Source organism: Ixodes scapularis, unplaced genomic scaffold, assembly GCF_016920785.2.
Source record: "Ixodes scapularis isolate PalLabHiFi unplaced genomic scaffold, ASM1692078v2 PGA_scaffold18__7_contigs__length_3171195, whole genome shotgun sequence".
NCBI lineage: Eukaryota > Metazoa > Arthropoda > Arachnida > Ixodida > Ixodidae > Ixodes > Ixodes scapularis.
In genome coordinates this window covers 1,494,221-1,517,059 of record NW_024609844.1, presented here as the reverse complement: position 1 = coordinate 1,517,059, position 22,839 = coordinate 1,494,221, and the positions used below count along the sequence as shown (strand labels likewise).

Genomic DNA, 22,839 nt, shown 5'->3' with positions numbered 1-22,839 from the left:
CCAGAGCGGCGTCGCCGTCGCCGTCGCCGTCGGCGTAACCGCGCGGTGCATTATGGGTAAATTTCCCCGCTGAATCTGGCGGGAAAATTTCCCCGCTAAATCTAGCGGAAACATTTCACCGCTAAATTTAACGGAAAATTTTCCCCGTTAAATCTAGCGGAAAACTTTCCCCGCTAAATCTAGCGGAACAATTTCCCCGCTAAATTCAGCGGAAAAATTTCCCGCTAGGTCAAGCGGAAAATTTGCCCCGCTAGATCTAGCGGAAACAATTTCCCCGCTAAAGCTAGCGGAAAAATTTCCCCGCTAAATCTAGCGGAAAAAATTTCCCCGCTGAATCTAGCGGGGAAATTTTGGTCACGTGACCGGGGGGGGTCACGTGACCTGGGGAGTCACGTGACACCCCGAGGTCACGTGACCTCGGGGGGGTGACCCCCTTCGAGAACACGTGGCCCTCAGTACCCTTCCCTCCTCCTCCTCAAGAGCTGCCCTCCAATTCGGCATTACAGGGAGTTGTAAACGGCTTTCACTTTTTTGTACACGAAAAAAAGAAAATATTTGAAGCATTATCTTTTTTTATTCATTTAGAGTCATTAATCACGTGATGCACCTGAAGTTTCTGTGTTGTCTGTAAGGTCACTTATGTACAGTGCTAATCACACTTGTTTATAACGCGCAAGCGAGCGGCTTTCTCCGGGGAGCGCTGGGCTGGTGGCATTCGCGGAAACTAAGCTAGTCACGTGGCGCAACATGGAACGGCCCGCTCGAGGGGTGTCCTGCCCACTCTATCAGCTTGATAAGCGATAAAAATAAAGTGCTTTATGATATATTTTTGTTTTTTGATGACGACATCGTTGATACGCCATCATGCTTTAGTCTGTTTATTGTTCGAGTAATGATGTTTGTAAAAAGCGTGCGAGCAGCCTTCCGCGTTCGCCGCCAGCTGATAGAGTGGGCAGAACACCCCTCGAGCAGGCCGTTCCATGTTGCGCCACGTGACTAGCTTAGTTTCCGCGAATGCCACCAGGCTAGCGCTCCCCGGAGAAAGCTGCACGAACGCGCGTTATAGACAAGTGTGATTAGCACTGTACCTTACAAGTCGGCCTACTCATGACCATAAATATACGAACTTATAAAATAACTAAGCTCTTTCAATAGCAGCAATGTTAAGAAAGTCATTTCTTTGTGTGCTATTAGTTTGTAAGATTTGTTGCTTATGTTTATTATTTTGAAAACTGGTTTTATTGACTGTGCTCTTTTTATTTTCTCTTTTTTTCGCAAATTATTTAGTAATTTTTTGCACGACCATGAGGGCTCAGCAATAAACTTTGGTTGAATAAAACGCTGGTTTGAACAAAGAAGTAACCGCGTGTCTAAATTTTTTTTCTCCATTTGAAGGGATACACTCATTGGAAGTATTTATAGGTACTCCCAAGGAAATGGGGTATAATGCATTAAATTACAGTATACCCCTTCTTGGGAATGGTGCCAAAAGGCTCTTCGATTTAACTCTTTTAGAAACTCGGCGAACCAGTGCACGCTCTTGGGCACGCGCAGAGTGGAGGTTGCGAGCCGATTTCTCGATTATTTTATGAGTTTGTTCTGAAAGCCCTTAAAACCCAGTTTCGAGCGCACTTAAAGCAGGCATATTAAAGGTGTGTCACGAAGCGGTCCGCACACGAATAAATTGATAAAAAATTACAAGGACAATATAACTAGGGTTATCTGGTGGAGAAATTTTAGGACCGAGCTTAGTGTAATTAATAGTAAAAGAGGCAACGCTCTTATGGGTTACAAAAAGGATAGATCTATTCATGATAAGTCGAAGCCGCGGTGTAGGGAACACAAATCAATAAGGACAACAGTAGTCTAACGACACATTCTGATCGTGATTAAGCGTGCAAACTGGGCTTAGCGACAGTTACTAAAAAAAGAAAAAGAAATTGGAACACTGATAAGGACGTATCGACCCTAATTGTAAACGTTCGTGACGACCGCCACCGCAGAAAATAGTTCCTCTTTCAAATTAGCCCCAAAGAAAAAAAGAACGTCTTATTTTTTCGATTTCCTGGACTTTAGACCAGGACCGGGGGTAGGCGTTCCGGGAGGTCGCCTAGGGCAGAGGCCCAGGGTAGCCAGGGAGCCATCAAAAGGGTTGCGACGCTGCGCCCCCATTTGGAAGTTTTTTTTAGCTTACTAATTTATTTGAGCACGGCGGTTCTTGTCAGAAAACTCGTTTTGGAACACTACTCACATGTTTACTGACTACGTGATGTCGTAGATAGGGGCACCGGGGGCGTTACGGCAGGAGTTTGCCTAGGGCGCTTGATGGGGTCGGCTCTTCTTTATGCCGTCCGATACCTGTTGTTGATAGGATCGGAGGAATAGCACCTTGCACCACACGCCCATTTTCGCAAGAACAGCAGTTGCACGAAAATGGGGCGACTAGCAGAAAATCCACTCGGCGGCACACACAGAGGGGTCACCGTGACAAGCGCTCCGACCAGCTCCGGAAGACTGCTTTCGTGTACCGGCTGAGGCTCATACTGGAGAATTCCCGAATCGCCCTTTACGTTTGCGCCCGTCCCGTCTAGCCCCGTACATCTCACCCTCTCTGCGAAAAGTCTCCATCGTTCTAACCCTGGTTTGCTCACATTTTCTCCTTAAAAATAGTGCCGAAATTTTGTTAATGCAATTAAAGCAAAGGTGCCGGCGAGCTATTTAGTTATGTTGTGAACTAGTTTTTATTGTCAACGTATTCTTAAAATATACATAACTTTCAGACAAGCTCCAACGAAAGATATTTCTACTTGAACCACTTGAAATGTTTCTGTCAAGATGGTCCCCGAAATGTGGGACTACGAAACGCGACAACGTTACCGCGATCACGATGTAGACGATTTTTTAAATGTTACTTCGAAATGGTGTTAGAAGGTACCAAATTGTATACCGCTTAGGTTAGTGGCCCAGATGGGCACTTGCAAAGACACTAATAACATTGATGGCAGCCATTTGATTCTTTGAGGCAAACTACGAAAAACTACAATCGCTTGTTCGCGCTAATAGCCTCGTCCCACTAGAACGACAAACACCGAATTTTGTCTGGCGACAAGGTAAAGTTGTGTGTCGCTGATACCGTCCCACCTCAGCGACAAACGGGACCGACAAACGCCGAGAAACACTCGACGACAGAACAGTTCTTGTTTGTCGTCTGACTCGTACCGCCACGAACGCGAAGCGGCAGTCCCACCTACGAACACTGTCCGACGAACTATACGCCTTGCCCTCGCCCGCTCGCATTCGCGTCCGCTCCCTCTCGCGTTTCGACATCGAGCCGATCGAGCATCGAGCCGATCGAGCGCCTTCATTTGGTATGGCATTTTGTCCGGAAAAACGAGCCGTTGTGGCCGCTCTCCTTTTATTTGAGGCCCTATCCTCCAGTGAGGATGAAGAGCTGCCAACGAAACGAAGGATGTGGGTTAAGCCCTACCTGCGCCGACACCGGGAGCAGGGCTGCTACGCTAACTTGATGCGTGAGTTAGCGCTAGAAGACGCCGAGGCGTTCCGCTCTTGGATACGCATGGACACCGGAACATTTGAAGAACTGTTGAGGAAGGTGAGACCGCTCATCGAGAAACAAGATACGTCATTCCGCGAAGCCATCCCTGCAGGCGAAAGGCTGGCGATCACGCTGCGATACCTCGCCACTGGTAAGTCATGTAGCAAGAGCGAACCGAAGAGTGTTGTTTACGCACAGAGTTTGCTTTTGAACAACATAGTGTTAGTGTCTAAAGTACCGTCCGATGGCGCTCTTGGAGAGCGTTCAAGTGCCATCCGACGACATTCCACTCACGCCTTCAAGTGCCGTCTGAAGGTTGCGCATAAAACGAATTGTCAAAGCGAATTCTTTGCAGCGGGAACGTAGCTTAGCGAGTAAGATATCCGCGTCAGACGCAGACGTCAGACGTTCGCGGGTTCGATACCCAGTGTAGATTTTCTTTTTTTATTTATTTTTTTCCTCGAACATTTGTTTTGTCGATTTCACGTATATCTGAAAAATTAATCTTGGTCGCATTCAGACATGCACATCGAAACATAAAGGAAAAGACATCAGATCGTCAGGGTTTTTTTTTTTAAATTAAAGTTTTGACTCTAAAATCACCCGCAAAAATCAGGAACTCGACGCATCAAGTAGAAACTTGCTTCGAATACTTATTTTATTGGTCAGATTGACGCATTAAAAATTTAAGCTTCGATTGGAAGTACAAACATATTAAAATAAAAATAAAGAACAACAATGTCCCATGTTACTAAATGAGACAGTTTTTATTTTTTATTTTTTTGCACATGGCTTAGAATTTTAATGTGTAAATGGGACTAGTAAATTACATATTCGAGGTAACCTTCAACTTGATACATTGAGTCAATCCTCTTTTACTGTCTACAAACAAAGTTACAAGCTAATATTAATGGCCCGTAAAAAATCAGCAACTGTACGTATAAGGTTGAACTTACCTCAAATACATATTTTACTACTCCCATGTATGCGTTCAAATTTCAAGTTTCTACATACAGAAGAAGAAAAAAAATTACACCAATTTGGGGCTTTTTTTTTTGTTTTTTGTTTTTTTGTTTTGTTTGGAGTGTGAGTGGAGACTTTAAAATTTTTTGCTGGAATCCGGCAAGTATAAGACGTATTCGGGGTAAGTTTCTACCTAATGCGTCGAGTTCCTGATTTTCACAAGCAATTTTACAGTCCAAACTTTATTTTGAAACACGAACGCGGCGGCATTTGTGAAATAAAATATTGCGGTTTCCGGATGCATCGATTTGATATTCTTTATCATACTGGCAGTGCTAGTTATCGCTCGTGGTATTCATGCACGGTCGACTCTTGTGGAGTAACGTTTGCATGGGAATTTCAAGTCTTCAATTTCTCAATTTTAATAGGAGCCAAGTCACGATTAAGTATTTTAGCACGTGATTGAGGTTTGCGAAAGAAAGCAATTGCAATATTAGGTGAAACACGCTGTACTCTCGTGTTTCATGATGGTATACTTGTTTCTGTGCTGTGCATTTCTGATCTCGGTGCTATCATTTCTTGCTTACAGGGGAAACCTTCGCCTCCATGGGTTTCCAGTTTAGAAGGGGGCATAATACCATTTCCAAGATAGTCCGGGACGTTTGCGTCGCCATCTATGAAGTCTTGGCCCCCGACTACATAAAGGTAGATTTTTCCTACATGATTTGTTGTCAGCATAATGAGAGAATCCTTACATGCTTCACATTAACTCATTAACCCCTCCATAATTCAGCCAGCAAGACAGAGTTAATGTATCATACTACATATACACTGAACTGCTCTTTCATCTGTACGGAGTAATGCAAATAACAAAATATTACGAATATAAGCTGGCGACGATGCTTTCGAGTTATTCATTACCACATATTTCTACACTAAGTGAAATAAACTAGAGATAATACAAGCTTTTCTTGCATCTAGGCTTCGATAATCGAACCATGGAGTTAAAAAAGTGTGGGTCTGTTCAAACTTCCGAATTTATTAGACTGAGAAATGCCAAAACTGAAACTAGAGGTGCGATGGACACTAACACCATTATAGTATTGATGCCGAAGTATTGATCATTCTGTTACATTGCTGCATGCATGTGTAGTGGCCGAGTGGGAACCACACTTGGCTGCCATGCAGAGGTCCCGGGTTCGAATCCCGAAACCGGCAGCAATTTTTTTTATTAACTTGTAAAACATATGTCCTAGAAAATTCAAGGCTGTTGTCTTTTGCTCTAGTAGGAATGTCCTAGGGCCAAATGTTCTAGTAGGAATGTTATAGAAAGCGAAGCGGCAATAAAACGAACCCCACATGGTTGTACAGAATCATTCAATCTCCAGCGCTCAATCTTGCTGTCACGCCGACAATCGAAGCCTGCGACGCAGTTATTTTCTTTTGTTGTGGGCACAAGTTCACCCCCATTAAAGAATTATTTAATTCAGCTCTTCTTGTCACCAGTTATTTGTGACAATATCTGTCCCTGTTACCTTGCGAATTTTGTCACTTTCTATGCACATTGATGGAACAAACAAGTGGAATATGCAAACACATTAGTTCAGAACGTGCTTGTCGACTTTTTGGCTATGCCATTTAATAAGTGTCAACTTAGTGGATTCCACTGACTGGATCCAAGAGGCATATCGGTCCTGTTTGATGAAGCTACAGGCATAATATTTCTATATACTTTTTCATGATAACACTCAAGTGAACTTCACGGTTCTTTTGGTAGAAGAAGTAAAGAGTTATTTCTATGTTGCCTCATACTTGACAAACATAATTCCCTATTCCATTCAAGGTGCCATCAACACCAGGCGAGTGGGAGCAAGTTGCCCGAGGCTTCGAAGAAATCTGGCAGTTCCCTCACTGCCTGGGTGCCTTAGATGGGAAGCATGTCACGATCTGCCCACCTCAGGGTACAGGAGCTATGTACCGAAACTACAAGGGTACCTTCAGCATTGTGTTGATGGCCCTTGTGGATTCTGATCTGAAGTTCCTGTACGCTGATGTGGGTAGGAATGGTCGTATGAATGACAGTGGTGTATGGGCTGCCACGGATCTACGGGCACGTATTGACCGGGGCATTGCTGAGTTTCCGAAAGCAGCCCAGCTGCCAAACTCAACGAAGACGGCACCTTTCGTCATCGTGGGGGACGAAGGGTTCGGCATGAAGCCATACCTGATGCGGCCGTTTCCAGCGTCAGAGCTGGAAGATGCCGAAAGGATCTTCAACTATCGGTGAGCTCACAATATGCTGTGATCACTATGCTGCTGTCAGTGCATATTGCCAGTTTACTTGCATTTCCGAGTTACGAGGATAACAATAGCATACCACGGCCAACAACAAAGTGCCATCCATACATACCGTCATGGCTGCCTATGGGAGTGTCTGCCACATTTGTCATCCATGCATTTCATGGGCGTCCTTTTCTGTGTGCTAAACCAAAAAAATGAAAGGCTCCATAAAAACATGGAGTTGAGAGGCCTCCCCAGAGGGCTGGCAGCTTGACAAGAAAAAGCAGCTGCGCTGAAAGAGTGTGTTGTGTGGCCAGCGGCATCATCATATGTATTACCGGCACAAGCAGCGTCGCCAGCCCTCCGTAGTCGGAATCAAAAACGCGCAAATAAACGTCTTTGTCTCTCAGCAATCACCACGTGCAATTGTGTCCCTACGTGTGGTTCACATGCTGTAATTGTCAATTGGTAAGCGAGAGCAATTTCTTCTCTTTTTGCACTGTAAAATTTAAAATGACAGACCTCTGTTAGGCTTGAACCACGCTTCACTGAATTCTAGATTGAAACAATTAAGGGATACCTGACAGGCGAAAAGATGGAATTGGTGTTAATAAAGAATACTAGTTTCACATGGGCAACACATGTGCCCCATCAGAATGCTACGACTGTATGTCAATCTCGCCAGCAAAATTGCTGAAAGTAACTTTTTCTTATTTGAGCGAAGTTACACGCTGCAAGCACGATGGTGTGCTTTGCTATTTTTATTGTTATCAGCCGAAATGGTATCTTTATTATTTTAATATCCCCTTTGCTGCAAATTTGTTTTCTTAAAATCCCAGACCTGTTGAATTTGTTTGGGGAGTGCAGTGTGGGCCAAGCTGAAGAGAGTTAAGTAGCACAGCCATGGTGATAAGCAATCAGTAAGGGTGTGAATATATTGTCACAAATGATAATTGATTAAGTGATAAATAAAAGATACTGAACATTTAATGTGGCGAACTTGTGCCGGGTAAACAAAAGAGGAACAGTAGCGTCCCAAGCGTCGAAGTTGGTGTAACCACAAGGGTTGAGCGCTGAAGCGAGTCTGACTCGTCAAGGTCCCGTGCAGCTCCTTAGCTTTACTTCGTTTCACGATAACTTGGCGAACCATGGAGGCTACGGCCCCCGTGACCTACTAAGGACGTTGGAGTGAGGCACATGACAGCACGTCACGGTGGCATTCGTGTCACTGCACCAAATGCGAGGCCTGAAGGAACCAGCTGTCGTCTGCTGGCAAAGAGTCATTTGCTGCGATACCAACCAACTCGGAATGAATGTCTACCGCCGCAACATTGCGTTCCGCTAGAGTAGCGAGGTCTTTGAGAACAGTTCATGAGACAGACATACAGTCAATTTATCCGTGAATCTGTGGCGGGTGCGACATTTTGAGTGGCAGTGGTCGACTACAGGGCTGTGATCGTTCAAACATGTGGCGCTCACTCTCTTCTCCGTGGTCACATGCTATTTCCTGTGGTTTAGATGCAACCACCAAAGGTAATCAGAGTCGTGGGTCATCGAAGACGCACACTCAATATTAAAAAAAAAATAAAATAAAAATATGATACTCATTTTTTGTGGCTTTTAAAAAGCTTCAAATATGTTGAATGAAAAATAAAAGTTGCACAGACACGTGACTTCTGCCAACACACTTTGGCTTCCACACACTTTTCCTCTTAATTTCTTCTTCCTCCCCAGTCCAGTTTTGGTTTCAGTTTCAAACAGTTGCATTTTTTAACTTTATTAAAAAATATATGTGATGCTGTAGCAAAATATTGATTGGGTAGCTTTTTTGACACCATAATGGATTGCCTAACAAAAAATAAATTTTGGGGGTGTCAGCATCTCTAAGTATTCTTTAAAAGTAACATATCTTCGTCTTTTTTCCGTGTAGTGTAGCGTAGTGTAATGACGCAACTTCAGTTGCCGTTAAAATAAAAAAAAATGCCTGGAACTACTTTTTGTTGTGTAGGCCGCTGTTGCTGTTGTGGTAACGAGGCCTCCGCAGCCTTGGAGTGCTGTCACATGCCTTGCTCAGATACCCTTATTGGGTCGCGGCGGCTGCAGCCTCCACAGTTCTCCAAGTTATTGTGACACGGAGTATAGTGTGTGTTAGCATCTTGAAAATTCGGCCCAAAAGGTATGAGCGTTCGGGGTGAGGATGAACAGGCATTTTCAAGAACAAGGAAGTTGGACAAAATGATAACAGTTACATCCAGAGCAAGAATAACTACAAATCTTTTAGAAGTCTGTGACCTAGTGTTACTTGCTCGGCCCTGCGCACAGCAATATTGCTGAAAGTCAAATAGCAGAGTGTCATCCACAACTTCAGCAGTCATCCTAGCAATCAGTGAACCACTGGCATCTTTCTATGTGTGTGCTTTAGGGTAGTGCAACACTCTAGCTAATTTGCCTTTTTTCCTCATTGATTGAACAAGATTACAATCTATTTTACAGGCTTTCCCGGGGACGCCGAATTGTTGAAAACGGCTTCGGCATTCTCCGGAACAGATTCCAAGTCTATGGGGCTCCTCTTCGTCACAAGCCGGATAGAGCGGTGAAGGTTGTGAAGGCGACTATTGCCTTACACAACTACCTTCGGACGAAGAACGGCACGCGGGCAAGGTACACACCACCCGACAGCCTTGATGTTGAAGACGTGCTCACAGGTAAATGCGAAATTAGCTGTTCAACTGGTGTAGATATGTCGCTTTCAATTTTCAATAGTTGCGTAATGTACAACTAGACACATCTCCAGCGTGTTGCTCACAATCAAAATGTGTAGTGCTCTAGCGAGGGTCCCCCAATTCTTCTGGTCAGCAGCCATGGCAATGCCACTCATTATTATTGCTTGCAGCTATTTCTGAATGTAAACAGCACTATTCGGTGCACTAATGCAAGACTGCAACACATCGAAAGATCTAATGTTACTGTTTAACCGGTTTCACATCCATGAAACATACCGTTGTGGAAAGACGTATGCGTTCCTTCGAATTGAAATGACTATGGCCAAGAGAACAACAGTCAGCTCGTGGCTTTTTTCATTCCAACACAATTTCCCTCCAAAGAGTGTGCCGACCTCTTGCACAGCAATAAGTGCCGTATGGAATAAGTTCCTTATGGCGAATTTGGGTGGTCAGTCGCCGGCAACTTATTTTGCCGGAAAACCGGCAATAGTGTTCCCGTAATCAGTTTCCGGCCGGCGCGCACCGTTCGGGTGGTGGTTCTCCGGCAAGCAACGGCAACTTTCCGGCGCTTTCAGTGGTCAGTGAGAAAAAAATGAACGAAAGAATTAAACTCATCTGAAGTCACTTCAGCAGCCACTGCTCAAGTCAATCCAAGCCGTTGGAGCATGGGTGACGGCAGCAATAGCCTCTTGCTAGCAGTGTCGCGCGAACAGCAGGCGAGGTAAACGCCACTGTCTGGCATTTCGTGTTCGGGCGCTGAGGGTCACGTGGTGTGCCGCCAGCGCGTTTCTGGTTGCCGGTTCCGCCCGCTCAGTCTCGCCAGCGATTGACTACCCGAATTTGCTATTATTTAGGAATTCTGCAATGCATGGCGTGCAAGAAAAATGCAAAGAAAGCAAGATGTGCAGAGCCGTATGTGGACATAGCTGGTCATGCCACATTTGAACTTAACAGCCCATCTAAAGCAACACCATTATAAGCAAGCTGCTTGTGCCATTCTAGTTCTGCTATAGCTGGACAATACTTATTGGCTTGTATGTGAACATTCCTTGCTATATTGGTGTCGTGCCATGCACTCCTTGCTCTCCTTCACATTTTGTGCAGCCGTTTTTTCCTGGCAGCGCTCATGCCTTGCAAATGCTTGGCATCAGATAAACTCTACTCCACAGCCTCATAGCATTCGTGGTTCTTTTGTGAGGGTCTTTGCAACTTGTAGTAAAGACTCGGTTAATCTCTAATACTGCTAGTTGGTGGTGAATGCGTTAAAAAAATATTAATTTTCATTTCACTTGTTTCAGTCGCTGTACGTCAAGGCAGCTGGAGAAAGGGTGTGAACGACAAAGCAGTCTTCCCCCTGGAGCGCATTGGTGGCAGACAACCAGACGACGCCAAGGCTGTTCGTGAGGTCTTCAGAGACTACTTCATGAATGAAGGCCAGGTTTCTTGGCAGTGGAAGGTGCTGGAGTAACGGTATGTCATGTTTGTATGCAGGAACGAAGTAGCATCCATTAAAACAGTTGTTGGGGTATTACGACATTACTCAGGTCCGCTGAAGCCGTCATTATCTGCAACCCAAGACATTGTAGGTAAACACTGAGAAAAAAAAGGACACCTATACCGACTTCATTTTGCATGTGTCCCTCTTTTCATGTAGATTTTTTTGTCTATACATAGTCAGGCATATCTAAGTATGACTGCTGATTCCAAGCTCGACTGCGTCCTTACTATTGTTTTCGCTTAATTTTGGTTGCTAATAAGATATATAGCATCTCCAACAGGCCATCTGTATAGCCAAACAGTTGAGTATAATGTATAAAAATTTAGGTGTTGTAGCTTTCAAGAAGTTTGTTGCTCTCCGAAAGCAGAAAAGTAAAAGAAAAGGCTGCCCGAACTGCAAGACATACCATTCTATTTATATCCATCGAAGATAAGCGCATGCGCTCAAGCCCACCGTCTGAATTCACTCATGTGCGATCCTGCGCTCTTAATAATCTTAAACCATTTCGAAATAATCCAACAGTTTTCTCATCCTACTTGCTAGCCGGTTAGAGACAAAACAAAATGGAAGAATAAGTTTTTACGGTGTTTTGTTGGTTTGTCTACATGGTGTGCGAATATAGGCATCGCAGCTAGAGGAGGCCAATTTAGTGCCACAAAGTACCATAGCAGCACACCTGCTTGGCTTATACATCAGCCTAGCAAGTGTGCTACTGTACTTAGGGTACTACTAGTTTGTGAAAGCTCACCCAATACCAGCCCAATTTGAAACCACAGAGTTGCATAGAAATTTGTTAGTGCTGTTTTTAACTCTTCGGGCCCCATCAGGCAGTTCTGACAACAATGAACTTCTACTGTACACGAAGAACCACAAATTATTTATGATCCTTGAAGTGTGTGCAATGTTGGATCCTACACCAACTGAACAGGGTGGCTAGTGTGACCGCAGCAGAGTTGATAGCAGCAACACCAACCAAAATTAGAGACATGACACTCCAGCATATGAAACAAGTTTAAAGGGATGCTGAACCGATATTTGAAATCTCATAATTATTGCCCGAGCGGGCTTCGCGGGATGGTACTGTACCTAAAAACGATTGAACCGATATTTGAAATCTCATAATTATAGCCCGAGCGGGCTTTACGGGATCGTACTGTACCTAAAAACGATATTCAATCAGACGGATGGGGCCCGAATTATTGTATTTCTTTGAACTAAGAGTGAATCCTCGGCTGGAAGCCGCCGGCGCGAGCGAGTCCTTCTGAGAGCAGGCGTAACAGAACTGACGTGCGCATTCTCGGTGCCATCTGCGCCCCTGGTGCCTCCGCGCATTCTCCTCGTTCGTTGGTGCTCCCCTTGATTCTTCGCTCGGCGGCTGTTTTCTAAGCAACCGGTACTAACAATAACAAATGCCACCCGGCTTAGCACCTGGCTTGGCTCCGTCTGTCTTTTGAGGCGAATGAGAATGCGCACGTCACGAAGCGAGCTTTCCACGACGCTCACCAGGGGTCGCGTAAAATTGTATTTTTCGTGTTTATTCAATTTTATACGCCTTCTTGCTCAAAACAACGTCATTTAGAAGTAAAGGACAGGCTATGTATGCCATTGCGACCAAGAATTTCCACCCAAAAATTTCGGTTCAGCATCCCTTTAACACTGTAGCTGTGAAAATGCAACATGCAACATGCACACAGTTGGCCTGTGCACCTCAACACAAAATAACAGAAAAAAAAAAAAAGAAAACTATTTGACAAGGGCGAGGAGCCTGACAATGTGGCAGTTTGTTGTCCGGTTTTAGTCTCCAGACTTATTCGAGCTAAATCTGCTACACTGTGCCCAGCGATTGCAGGGACTGAAGGCTTGCACTGAAGAACAGAATGATGCTTGGTTCAATTCCCACTCCTGCTTGTTACAATAAGGACGAGCATGGCACGAGCATGCGGTTCTGTTGTCACTCCACGATACATGATAAAGACCCCCCAGGTTAGCAGTTGTAGCACAGAACCAGTGTCATCATATTTTAAAGGTGGACTCGCCTTATGTTGTGTAAACACTTGACACGTCCAATTTGCCTTGCTTTTGCCTGTGAATGGACTATCTCTATCTGGAAGGGGAGTTGTCCCTGTGCACGGAGAAAAGTTCTTTGCTGAGCATGCGCAAAGCTCATTATCTTGCAGTAGAATTTGATATATTGTCTTGCTGTGTGCTTTTTCTGCACCGGCAGTTTACAGCTTTGCTGTAGACTGCCCGTGTCCTCTCCCTCAGCCCATTTGACTGTTTAGCCCGAGCACGTTTGTGCAGCAGTGCAGAAGGCACAAGCACTAAAACAGAAAAGTACCTAGTGTGGGCACGGGTGGGTCCACCTCAGAGCTCATCACAAATGTGCATGTTCTGCTGAGTACCTTTTTTCAGCACCGCACACAACCAGTGAGAAAGTGTGGGGCATTGTGGAACAAAAAAACCATATAAAGCTCAAACTGAAACTTTTAATTTTCTCCTTCAGGCACCACGACCAAACTGGCTGCGATTGAATTCTCCACCATGATTCTGTGGGCGGCCAGCATGGCCATCTGCCTGTCCGCACCCCTTGGTATGCTGCGGGCGCAGCACTCCATCGTAACGCCGAAGCTCCTGCATTCGTCCGGCTGCGGCGGCTCCTTGGCAGCGTTCAAGCTGTCGACAGCTGCCTGCAGCAGCACCGCCCTGTTCGGTGCCGCCTCCTCCATGCGGCGGCAGTTCCTCTTGGAGGGTGGAGGCGCTGACTGCACAGCTTCTTCACTCGGCTCATAAATCGGCTCGAGGCTATCATCCTGCACATAATTTTTTTATCCACCTTCTTGTATTATTTGGTGTTTTCTCTTTTATTCTCGTATTCACAAGCTCTAAAGTACACATGCATATTTGAAACCAGAAGCCTGACAAAGAAAGCTTTTCATGAGAACAATTGAGTGTGTGTAACGAATGTATCGCAAATTATCAATTACGAAAGCTAAGGTATACAGAGGTAATTCATTTGGCGAGAAAGGATCCCCTGAAATTTGTATGGAGCACAGATGCAATCATTCCATATTCCAGTTTGTTGGCTGGAACAGTGATAATCTCTATAAACTGCCTTTTTTTTAAAGAACTTTTTTGTCATTGTTTGAGTGTGAGCCGTGACCTGTAGATTTGGCACATCTGCTGAAGCCAACACTTGTGTTGCCCATGCAACTATGTGCTAAGGAATTATTAAGGGTAAAGGTGCTCATCCTGTTAGAGTCAATTATTGGGCGATGCCTTGAATGAAGTGGCACAGATATGTGTTCTGAATTGTGTTGCTCCTTCCCGATTAAAAGAAGGTCCCTCCAAAATGGGCACTTACCACTTCCTCCTGGGAGGTCTCGAGTGTCGACTCGCTTTGGGCTTCAGGAGCCCCAGCCGACAAGAACCTCATTTTCTTGTAGTGCGCCCACTTGGGAACAAAGATGTCATCGGCCCCAGCACCAGAGCGGCTCGAATCCTTGACCTTGCGGTTTTCCCTCTGGTACTGGGACGGCATATTTGCCCATTTGTTCTTCACTTTTTCCACTGCAATGCAATAAAACAAAATATTCACACTCCATATATCTTGCCACCTCGTTTTATGCTGTTGAGTGTTTCAAGCCATGTTTAAACTACTTGTTAGAACTATCAAAGTATGAAAATGTATACAAATGCTACAATTGTGTCACCATATTTCATTCGCTGACATTGTAAATTGTCGACCAAACTGGACGAATAAATGTGGTTTGGTGTAAATTGGACTCGTGGTCATATTCAGTTATGTGCACTCCGGAGGCGCGCGTACAGGCGAGTCGCAGCGGTGGCGCGATAGCTTTTCGGTCATAAAATTGCGTAATTAAATGCGCGTGAAGTTACAGCGATTCTGAGCAGCTGCAGCCGCTACCGCATCGCGATCAAATCGCGAGTGCTGTCAAACTAGCGATTTAATCGCACTGCGATCGCGATGAGATCGCGCATGCGGCTACCTTCTTGCTAGCGCTCGCCAGCGCAGTAAACAACTTCAAACAATCTCGAATACAGTACTTTAGTTCGAGCGTGAAAGAAGGCTGAATGGTGCGTAGATGTTTCAACTCCGGACGTTTTAATCGCAGAAAACACAACCAATGAGTACATACCGTTGCCGTCGAAGCCCAGGGCGATGGCAATATCTCTGAACGCCTTTTCTTTCGTTGTCTTTTTGTGATAGGATGGGTGGGTCACATCCCATATCAGTGGCCGGTCTTCTACCATTTGAATCAACGTCGCTTCGAGCGCCGAGTCGAACTCTGGCGTGGCTGACGCTGGGGCTCCCATCTCCAATCCTCGTGGTTATATCAGTCATATCGATCGCGCACAAAGAACGCTTCGGATTTATTTTGGTGTCGATGGTCATGAGGGAAGCGCGGAAGTAAACAACGACAAAAAATATTAGCCGGAACTGTATATTAAACATCAACACATAAATAATTACCTCTTCTTTGGCCGTGTTTGTCGGCGCGTAATTCTCCATCTAGCAAAACGGGAAGACTGCGTCGCCCGACTCGGTTTGTCTGTGTATTTTGCAGTGTTTTGTTGCCGACTTCAGTCCCACCAGGAAACAAGTTTCCTTGTTCCCGTGTTCTGCGTCGTGTCCGCCAGGTGGGACGGCGGACTCCGACAAACAGGCTGTCCGTCGGTGTCGTCTGTCGCTCGTTGTCGTGTGTCGCTGTCGTTTGTTGCTGTCTGTCGCTCTAGTGGGACGCGGCTCTAACAGTGTCGCGCTCAAGCACTTTGAGTAAACAAAAATTAGCGTTGCCTTAGGTTTTATAATCGCGACGCTATTTTTAGGTTACCCAAAGCGCTTACGCACGTTATTCTAAAACTTCCTTATAGTGAACGGGATATTTTGAAGAGTGAGAAATCAGACAAGTTGACAGGGCATTTGAATGCGACTTCATTTTCTTACGAGTTCAAACACAAAACCCTCGCGCTCGCAGGAAAAATTCATAAACTACAAAATGCTATCGCCTTTGTTGAGGACGTCGAGCAGGATAATCGCACCATCAGAAAGGCGACACTCCGATTTTGATAGTTCGCTGCTGTCCCCTGACCCGCACGGCACCACTATTTGCAAGCTGCTGCAAAGGTACCCTTGTCAAGGTTGATTAACGTACAAGTTTGGGCTACAATTGATGTGCAGACATAATTAAAAACAAAATAGCGCAAATACGATGGCCAAAGTAAAAGATAACCGACAGGACGCAGTGCTGTATCCTGATCTTTGAATTCTTTGTTCTCGTATTTGCGTTGTTTTATTTTTAATTATATCTTGTAAAGGCCTCATCCCGTTTGATCAGATCGATGAAGCTATTAATGTTCGGGTGAGCTCTCCCTGACACAGCTTTTATCTTACGGTGCCATGTCTCCAAGGTTGTTTCGGGAGAGGGAGATGTGAAGTGCGAGCAAGGAAGACAGACATTGGACACTTGAACCTAACCAACTGTTAACGAACAATACAAGCGAACCGACCCAATTGATAACGAATGATGGCCGAAGCGGGAAGGTTGTTTCGGGTAGGGCGCCTCCATGTGCGCATGAAGGCTCCCTAGTTTCGGGATATGACGAAATCGTCGAAATGGGAAAGGATGAAACGAGAAAGTCGTTTTGAGCCGAGTCGAAACGGGAAGGTTGAATTGGGAATGGGAATCGAAACGGGAACCACCCATCTGCTTACGCGATACAGTGCTACTTCCAAATAAAAAAAATAAATAACTAAAAAAAGCTCGTTTATTTTTTCTGTTTATCAGCGGACGGCTGACCCTAAAAGAACAAAGAACCCCCCCTCTGACTCACCCACTAAGTCCTCCCACGTTGCAACCTAAGAACGAAGGGCGAGGGTAAGAGGGGCCGGGGAGGAGGAAGCAGATGGAACGCTAAAGAGAGGAGGAGGTTTTCCCCTCTCTTCTCCAGCGTTCCGTCTGCTCCCTCCTCCCCGGCCCGTCTTACCCTCGCCCTCGTTTGCATGAAAGCGACTTCAGCGCATCGACTCGACTCGTTCTTTGAACGAAGCCGACGCGGCAACGTTTACATGAATGCGCACCAAGCCCTACATGAAGGTGGCGCCACGCCGTGTCAAAGCACGAAGTTATGCACTTCCGGAATTAAGCGCGAAACAGATGCACGACGAAACCGTCCGATCGGACGTCCGAGCAGGCAATACGACGGTCGAAGGCGAGGGTTTTCAACGCTCTCCGATGCTACGAAAACCCTCGTACCCCAAGGTCCTTCGGCAGTCCGCACGTCGGATCGGAAGGTTTCGTCATACATGTGTTTCGCGCTTTAGCCGCACCACGTTTTCCGGTGCATCGCACGTGGAGGTCTTTCGACGCATTCAGTGAACGCAAAGATCGTGCCCGCTATCTTCGGTGCTGTGGAAGAAGTTACGAGAGGGAAGAGACATCCAAACCGAAGCGTTTAGGGCTCCAGGCCGGGCCGCCGGGTCACTCTGGACCAGAGGCGACGTCTCTGTGCACGCTTTGAGGAAGCCTCCGCGCTTCGCCGCGCCAGACCTCGCCGATCGCGACCGGACCAACCGGACCCCGAGTCCGACAGGCTCCTGCATAGCTAGGAACGGCACCGAGGTAGGAGCTGCTCGTTCTGCGCTACCATCCAGTGCTCTACAGTGCTCGGAGCTCTCGGTGTCGTTCGTGCTTGTGCCGAAGCCTTTGGGACCCCTTCGGACGCGCAAGTCGTACTTCGCAAGGCTTGGACTGGGGCCACCCTCACCGAGCAGCTCCGCTATATTCCGCTTACTTATGATGGCAATAAAGGCTCGCGTTTTTTCTCGGGAAAAAATTGCGGGCGACCATACGGGACCGCTCTCCGCGCCGTCGACGAGGTTGGCCGCCGCTATGTTCTCAGCTGTTCACTCACACCCTCAGCGAGCGCCTTCCCATAATCCTCCCCGCTGCAAAATGCGATGCGACCTCCGTTTACATGGGCTGAATAAATGCACACTCGCCATCTCGATCCACCTCTGTCTAGCGTCTTGAATGCGACGCGCTTTCTTTGCACATTTTGCCGTTTACATGACAGCATTGAATGCGACAACTGGATTTAATGCGACTACGTCGCATTCATGTAAACGCGGCTCCTGAGAGCTGCGAGAATGGCTGTTTATTGTTCGGTAGTTAAAAAGAGGATATTGGAGAGGGGTGTGGGCTTCCAAAGCCATCGCAAAGTGGGCCCTTTGTCCCATTCGTACCAGATAAAAAAAAGAAAACAAACAAACAAACAAACGAACGTTTTAATATAAGTTTAGAAAGAGTTATATACATAAAGACACCCTATTGAAAATTCCATCAAGATACGCAATTTGGGACATTGACTGCCAGTCAGCAGCCTTAGTGGAACGTGATGGACCATCAGACGTCATCTGATGGTCCATAAGATGACGTCTGACTGCCACTGCCAAGGGAATTTCATCAACAAGGGCAGCATTTATATAAGAGTAAAGCTATACGCACTCATAAATATCGCCAAATGCCTCCATAAAACAAAATGTTCGAGAAAAAAAAAAGAAAAAAAAAGCAAGACCACCGCGGATCCAACCTGCGACCACTTGCGTACAAATCGGACACCTTAACCCCTATGCTATGCCACCGCTTTGAAAACTCGATTTGACCATTCGTTTTATACGAGATGCTTCGGCTGCAAATGCAGTTAAGCCTTCAGCATGTTATGAAAAGCACTCGTAACTTCCTACAGAATCGCAGTGCCCAGCCCACAGCCCTACAGAATCGCGGTGCCCGTTTTATATTTACTAACTATCATCGCACATCTAGTGTCTCAACTATGAAAACTAATTTATCACTTCCTGCTCTTTCATTACGCCGAAAAATATCTCGTTTGTGTCTTTTATAAAATTTATCATTCCAATATTTCGCTAAAAAACAAACTAATGTTAAATCCGGTTTTCATCTCGCCGCGCATAGATGATCAATTTAAAGTCGGAATTCCTCATTGCATTACCTCAGCCTATTATAACTCTTTTATTCCAAGGACATCTTCAGAGTGGAATCGCCTTCCCGCGCAATTAGTAAACATACCGTCCTTTGACTTGTATAAAAGTGCGTTGACTACTTACCTATGTTAATATTTTTCTTTGTTTGTTTGCCTTGTTCTATACATTTCTTAAGTTGTTTACACATTTTTTTTTTACATTTTTTGTGCTTGGCTTTTAGTGTTTGTATATTGTTTTGTGTTCCAAATTTGTCTTGTACCACTCCCCTCTGTAATGCCTCAGGGCCTTGAGGGTACTTAGATAAATAAATAAATAAATCACGCGCCGTACTTCAGTTTTACTCACCTGCCATGTAGAGTACTTTCGGGCCGTAGAACAATCCTTTTGTTCGCGCGTCTCCGGCCCAGTAGACCTGGTACACCTAGTCGTCTTCAACTACACCGCTAAAGTCCCTTACATCGTCGGAACTCACAACAGGCTGGGTCTTGTCGAGTAGAAATTCCACTAAAACGTAAGACATTGTAGAGCCTGGGCAGGATCGACAGGTTGGAGCAAGCGGGCAAACAAAACGAGTCGAGAGCGATCGTTCATGAAAGCTCGGCGAAGCCTCTATGGGCGAAGGAAGCGAAGTCAGCGAAGTGGCTGTTCGGCGGGCTTCTGATCAAGGTTGTCGGTCGGCTGCGTGTCATATCTCTAACATCAGCGGTTTTATGGGCTCACGTCCCGAAATTGTTTTCTTGTGCATAGATTATTTTTCGTATTCATAGATTTGACGAAATAGTGGTATCCGAACGAACTTTACGTCCTTTGACCGTACGTCTGTCTGCACGTCAAAGCTTTTTGATGTACAGTCAGAGCCAATCGATGTACAATCAGAATCGCCATCAAGACATCTTGATGACATTTCGCGGCGGCCGACTGCCACCAGGAAACCATCCGAAAGCCGACAAGTGGAGTCTGACTGGAGTTTGACTGTCGGTCAGAGTAACTTGTTGGACAGTCAGACATGCTTGACGTACAGTCAGGCACAGTCAGCGGTCCACTAGAAAACATTGACTGCCAAACAGGGTTACATTGATGGATTTTTCCTTCGGGCAGGGGACGGGACAACACATCTTTCAACTTTCAACAGACAAATGATTTATTGCCCGACGCTTCGCCTTCGGAACTCTACTATGGGAGAGGGAAATTTAAAGGGGGGGAGAAGGAGGGGGGCAAGACAAGGCCCCGGGAGAAAACAGGGGGAAAGTAAACCGCAGAGACAGCGGGAAGGAAGGGAAGGGAGGAGGGCGTCCCGATTCCCTCTCAGGAGCAAGAACCACTTGCCCGGCCTGCCAAGCTCGTCAAATCCGGTCTCAGAAATGTCACCTCTCTCTCCGACAGCGACAGCGAGGCCGACGAAATGTTCTTCGGAGCAGTGTTGTGCCCGTTACCGAAAAGAAGTAACGAAATAGCGTTACTCGTTAGTTTGGTAAAAAGTAACGCGTTTTCGAGCTACGTTACTCTTTTACAAACTTAACGATATACCGTTACCGTTACTTTTCAAAAATAACGAACGTTACTTTTACGTTACTATTACGTTACTTTTACGTTACTTTTCTGTTCGAGTACATATGTTTGACAGAGATGTATGATAAGCCTCCTTAACAAGCTTGGATGAAGATAAAAATTTACAGAGTGGTTTCATAGTGTTTTGATGCGCGAAGCAGCTTAATTTTCGGCATGCAGATTAGGCATTGAAACTGTAAATTACCTGATTCTGTCTCCTTTAGTTGATACATTTCATTCAAACCTGCTGGTCATGGCGACGGACTTTCGTTATTCGTGCCCATCTCACGCGCAGAATGAGTCGGAGATGTTAGTCAATCGGCTTTTATAAACTACAGCATGCGAACGAGGACTGCTGGAACACAACCAGCCAACCAACACCCCTCATCTGTACGCCGGTTTTAGTAACAGTCCGGTTCATACTATTACCAGAGACTGATTTACTTCACTATCTGGAACAGGACACCGGTTACCAGCACACTGGCTATAATCACTTGCTGCCTCTTACCAGCAGTACCTCTTAGTTTTTTCTGTGAAAAAAAAAAAGGTTTCGTGTTCGTAAGATTTCTGTCCAGGCATAGCCTCCTCGTCCAGGTTTAAAACTTTTTTTTTTAATTTTTTTATCATGACCTTAGGGAATTAAAGACTAATCAAGCGAACGATTCTTCTGTGTACAAAAGTGGCCACAGGAACTTTCAGGCAGCGAGGGGGAGAGCGAGGGTAAAAATATTCCACAAAGGATGTTTCTTTTTTTTTTGAAACTAGAGAAATGAGCAAATCGCTTCGCCACTGTTTGTTGTCCAGTTGTCCACTGTTGTAAACGGATGTCTCTCCACGGCTCCCCCCCCCCCCCCTGTCTACTTCTGCTGCACAAAGCAGGGGGGGGGGGGAGAGGAGGGAGGGGAGGAGGCTGTAGCGCAGTCGTTCGTTCATGCCTTGTAAAAAAAAGAAAAAGAAAAAGGAGGATGAACGGAATTAGCTGGTAGCCGAAGGTTTTTTTCCCCTTCGAGAAGTGAGTTTTTTTTTTGTTTGTTTTTTAACTTTACTGTGACGGATGCTGGTTCCGTGCAGCGATAAGCTGGTGCAGGATTTTGAGATAAGCTCGTGCAGGATTTCACCAGTTTTGGTCAAAAGTAACGAGTAACGAAATTGACAGCCGATACCGTAAAAAAGTAACGGAAATACTTTACTCGTTAGTCATTCAGAATACAAAAGAGTACGTTACTGCTTTAGCGAAAAATGTAACGCGTTACCGGTAACGTCGTTACTAGAAACGCGTTACCTCCAACACTGCTTCGGAGCCTCTTTTATGGCGTACGCCTCCACGATCTCCCGCCCGTAGCGGTTTTTGTTGGCCTCCAGAACACGCGCGGACGGGAACTCATGGGCACAGGGAGCGCAAACCTTGAGGTGATGGGCCATGGGGTGTTGTGAGTCTTCGTCGTCTCTTGCGTTTTAACCGCTTTGTTTTTCGGCTATTTCCGTGTTCCGAGATTTTTCGTACGATGTGATTTCCAAATAGCATGTAGATTGTTTATATCGTCAATACAAAAACGACATATGCCATACATTTCTTTCATGGAGTTGTGTCATAATGTTGCGAAATAATTTACCAGAAGTCGGAATGGCATGGCGTCCAAAGAGCCTAGATTTCACCCCCGCGACTCTCTCGAAACACTGTCTGATCTCCTTGTGCAAAAAGAAACGAAATTAACCAGTTCGCTTGCAATCAGCAGCCATGGACGTACCAACCGCCCCCCCCCCCCCCCCACTTCTCAGAGTGGGGAGGGCCAAGCATGTGTTTTGTCCCCCCCCCCCTCCCTGAAACAGCCGCCACTGGGCGGGGCAAACACTGGCCGGCCGCGCCCAAGGAATACCAAGGGCACCGCCCCCCGACCCGCGGTGCCGTATTGTTAACGCGCAGGCGATACACACCTCAGCAACGACGTTCACAACTGATTGGATGGTTCGTGGAGGTATGCCCTGCCGCCGCCAATATAGGCAGCGGTTGCAACGCTCGTTTCCAAAGCGGTAGCGTATACCTTAGTGGTACGATGTGTGCTTCATACATAACGGACCCCGGTTCGATTCACGGTGTGGGCTTACTTCTTATATTTTTAGAACGCAGCTCTTAGGGGCCCGTTTCCGGCTTGAGCGGCGTCGGCGTCGCCGTCGGCTTAACCGCGCGGTGCATTATGGATAAATTTCCCCACTAAATCTAGCGGAAAAATTTCCCCGCTAGATTTAG

At 45.9% G+C, this 22,839-nt stretch overlaps 1 protein-coding gene across 1 annotated transcript; it reads left to right on the top strand.

The window, feature by feature from the left end:
• Positions 1 to 3,296: 3,296 nt before the first annotated feature.
• LOC121835653 (protein ALP1-like) lies at positions 3,297 to 13,611 on the top strand. The gene is made up of 6 exons (XM_042290082.1): positions 3,297 to 3,707; positions 5,109 to 5,224; positions 6,363 to 6,802; positions 9,293 to 9,504; positions 10,821 to 10,992; positions 13,524 to 13,611. Exons 1-5 carry the CDS (start codon positions 3,371 to 3,373, stop codon positions 10,988 to 10,990), a joined length of 1,275 nt encoding a protein of 424 aa, XP_042146016.1. The 5' UTR covers positions 3,297 to 3,370; the 3' UTR covers positions 10,991 to 10,992; positions 13,524 to 13,611.
• Positions 13,612 to 22,839: the final 9,228 nt, after the last annotated feature.

Bases quoted from the DNA above. Each gene is read 5' to 3' on its own strand.
- LOC121835653 (XM_042290082.1), top strand. From the start codon at position 3,371: ATGGCATTTTGTCCGGAAAAACGAGCCGTTGTGGCCGCTCTCCTTTTA. The intron at 3,708-5,108 runs GTAAGTCATGTA...TCTTGCTTACAG, and splicing joins GCTGCGATACCTCGCCACTG to GGGAAACCTTCGCCTCCATG. The intron at 5,225-6,362 runs GTAGATTTTTCC...ATTCCATTCAAG, and splicing joins TGGCCCCCGACTACATAAAG to GTGCCATCAACACCAGGCGA.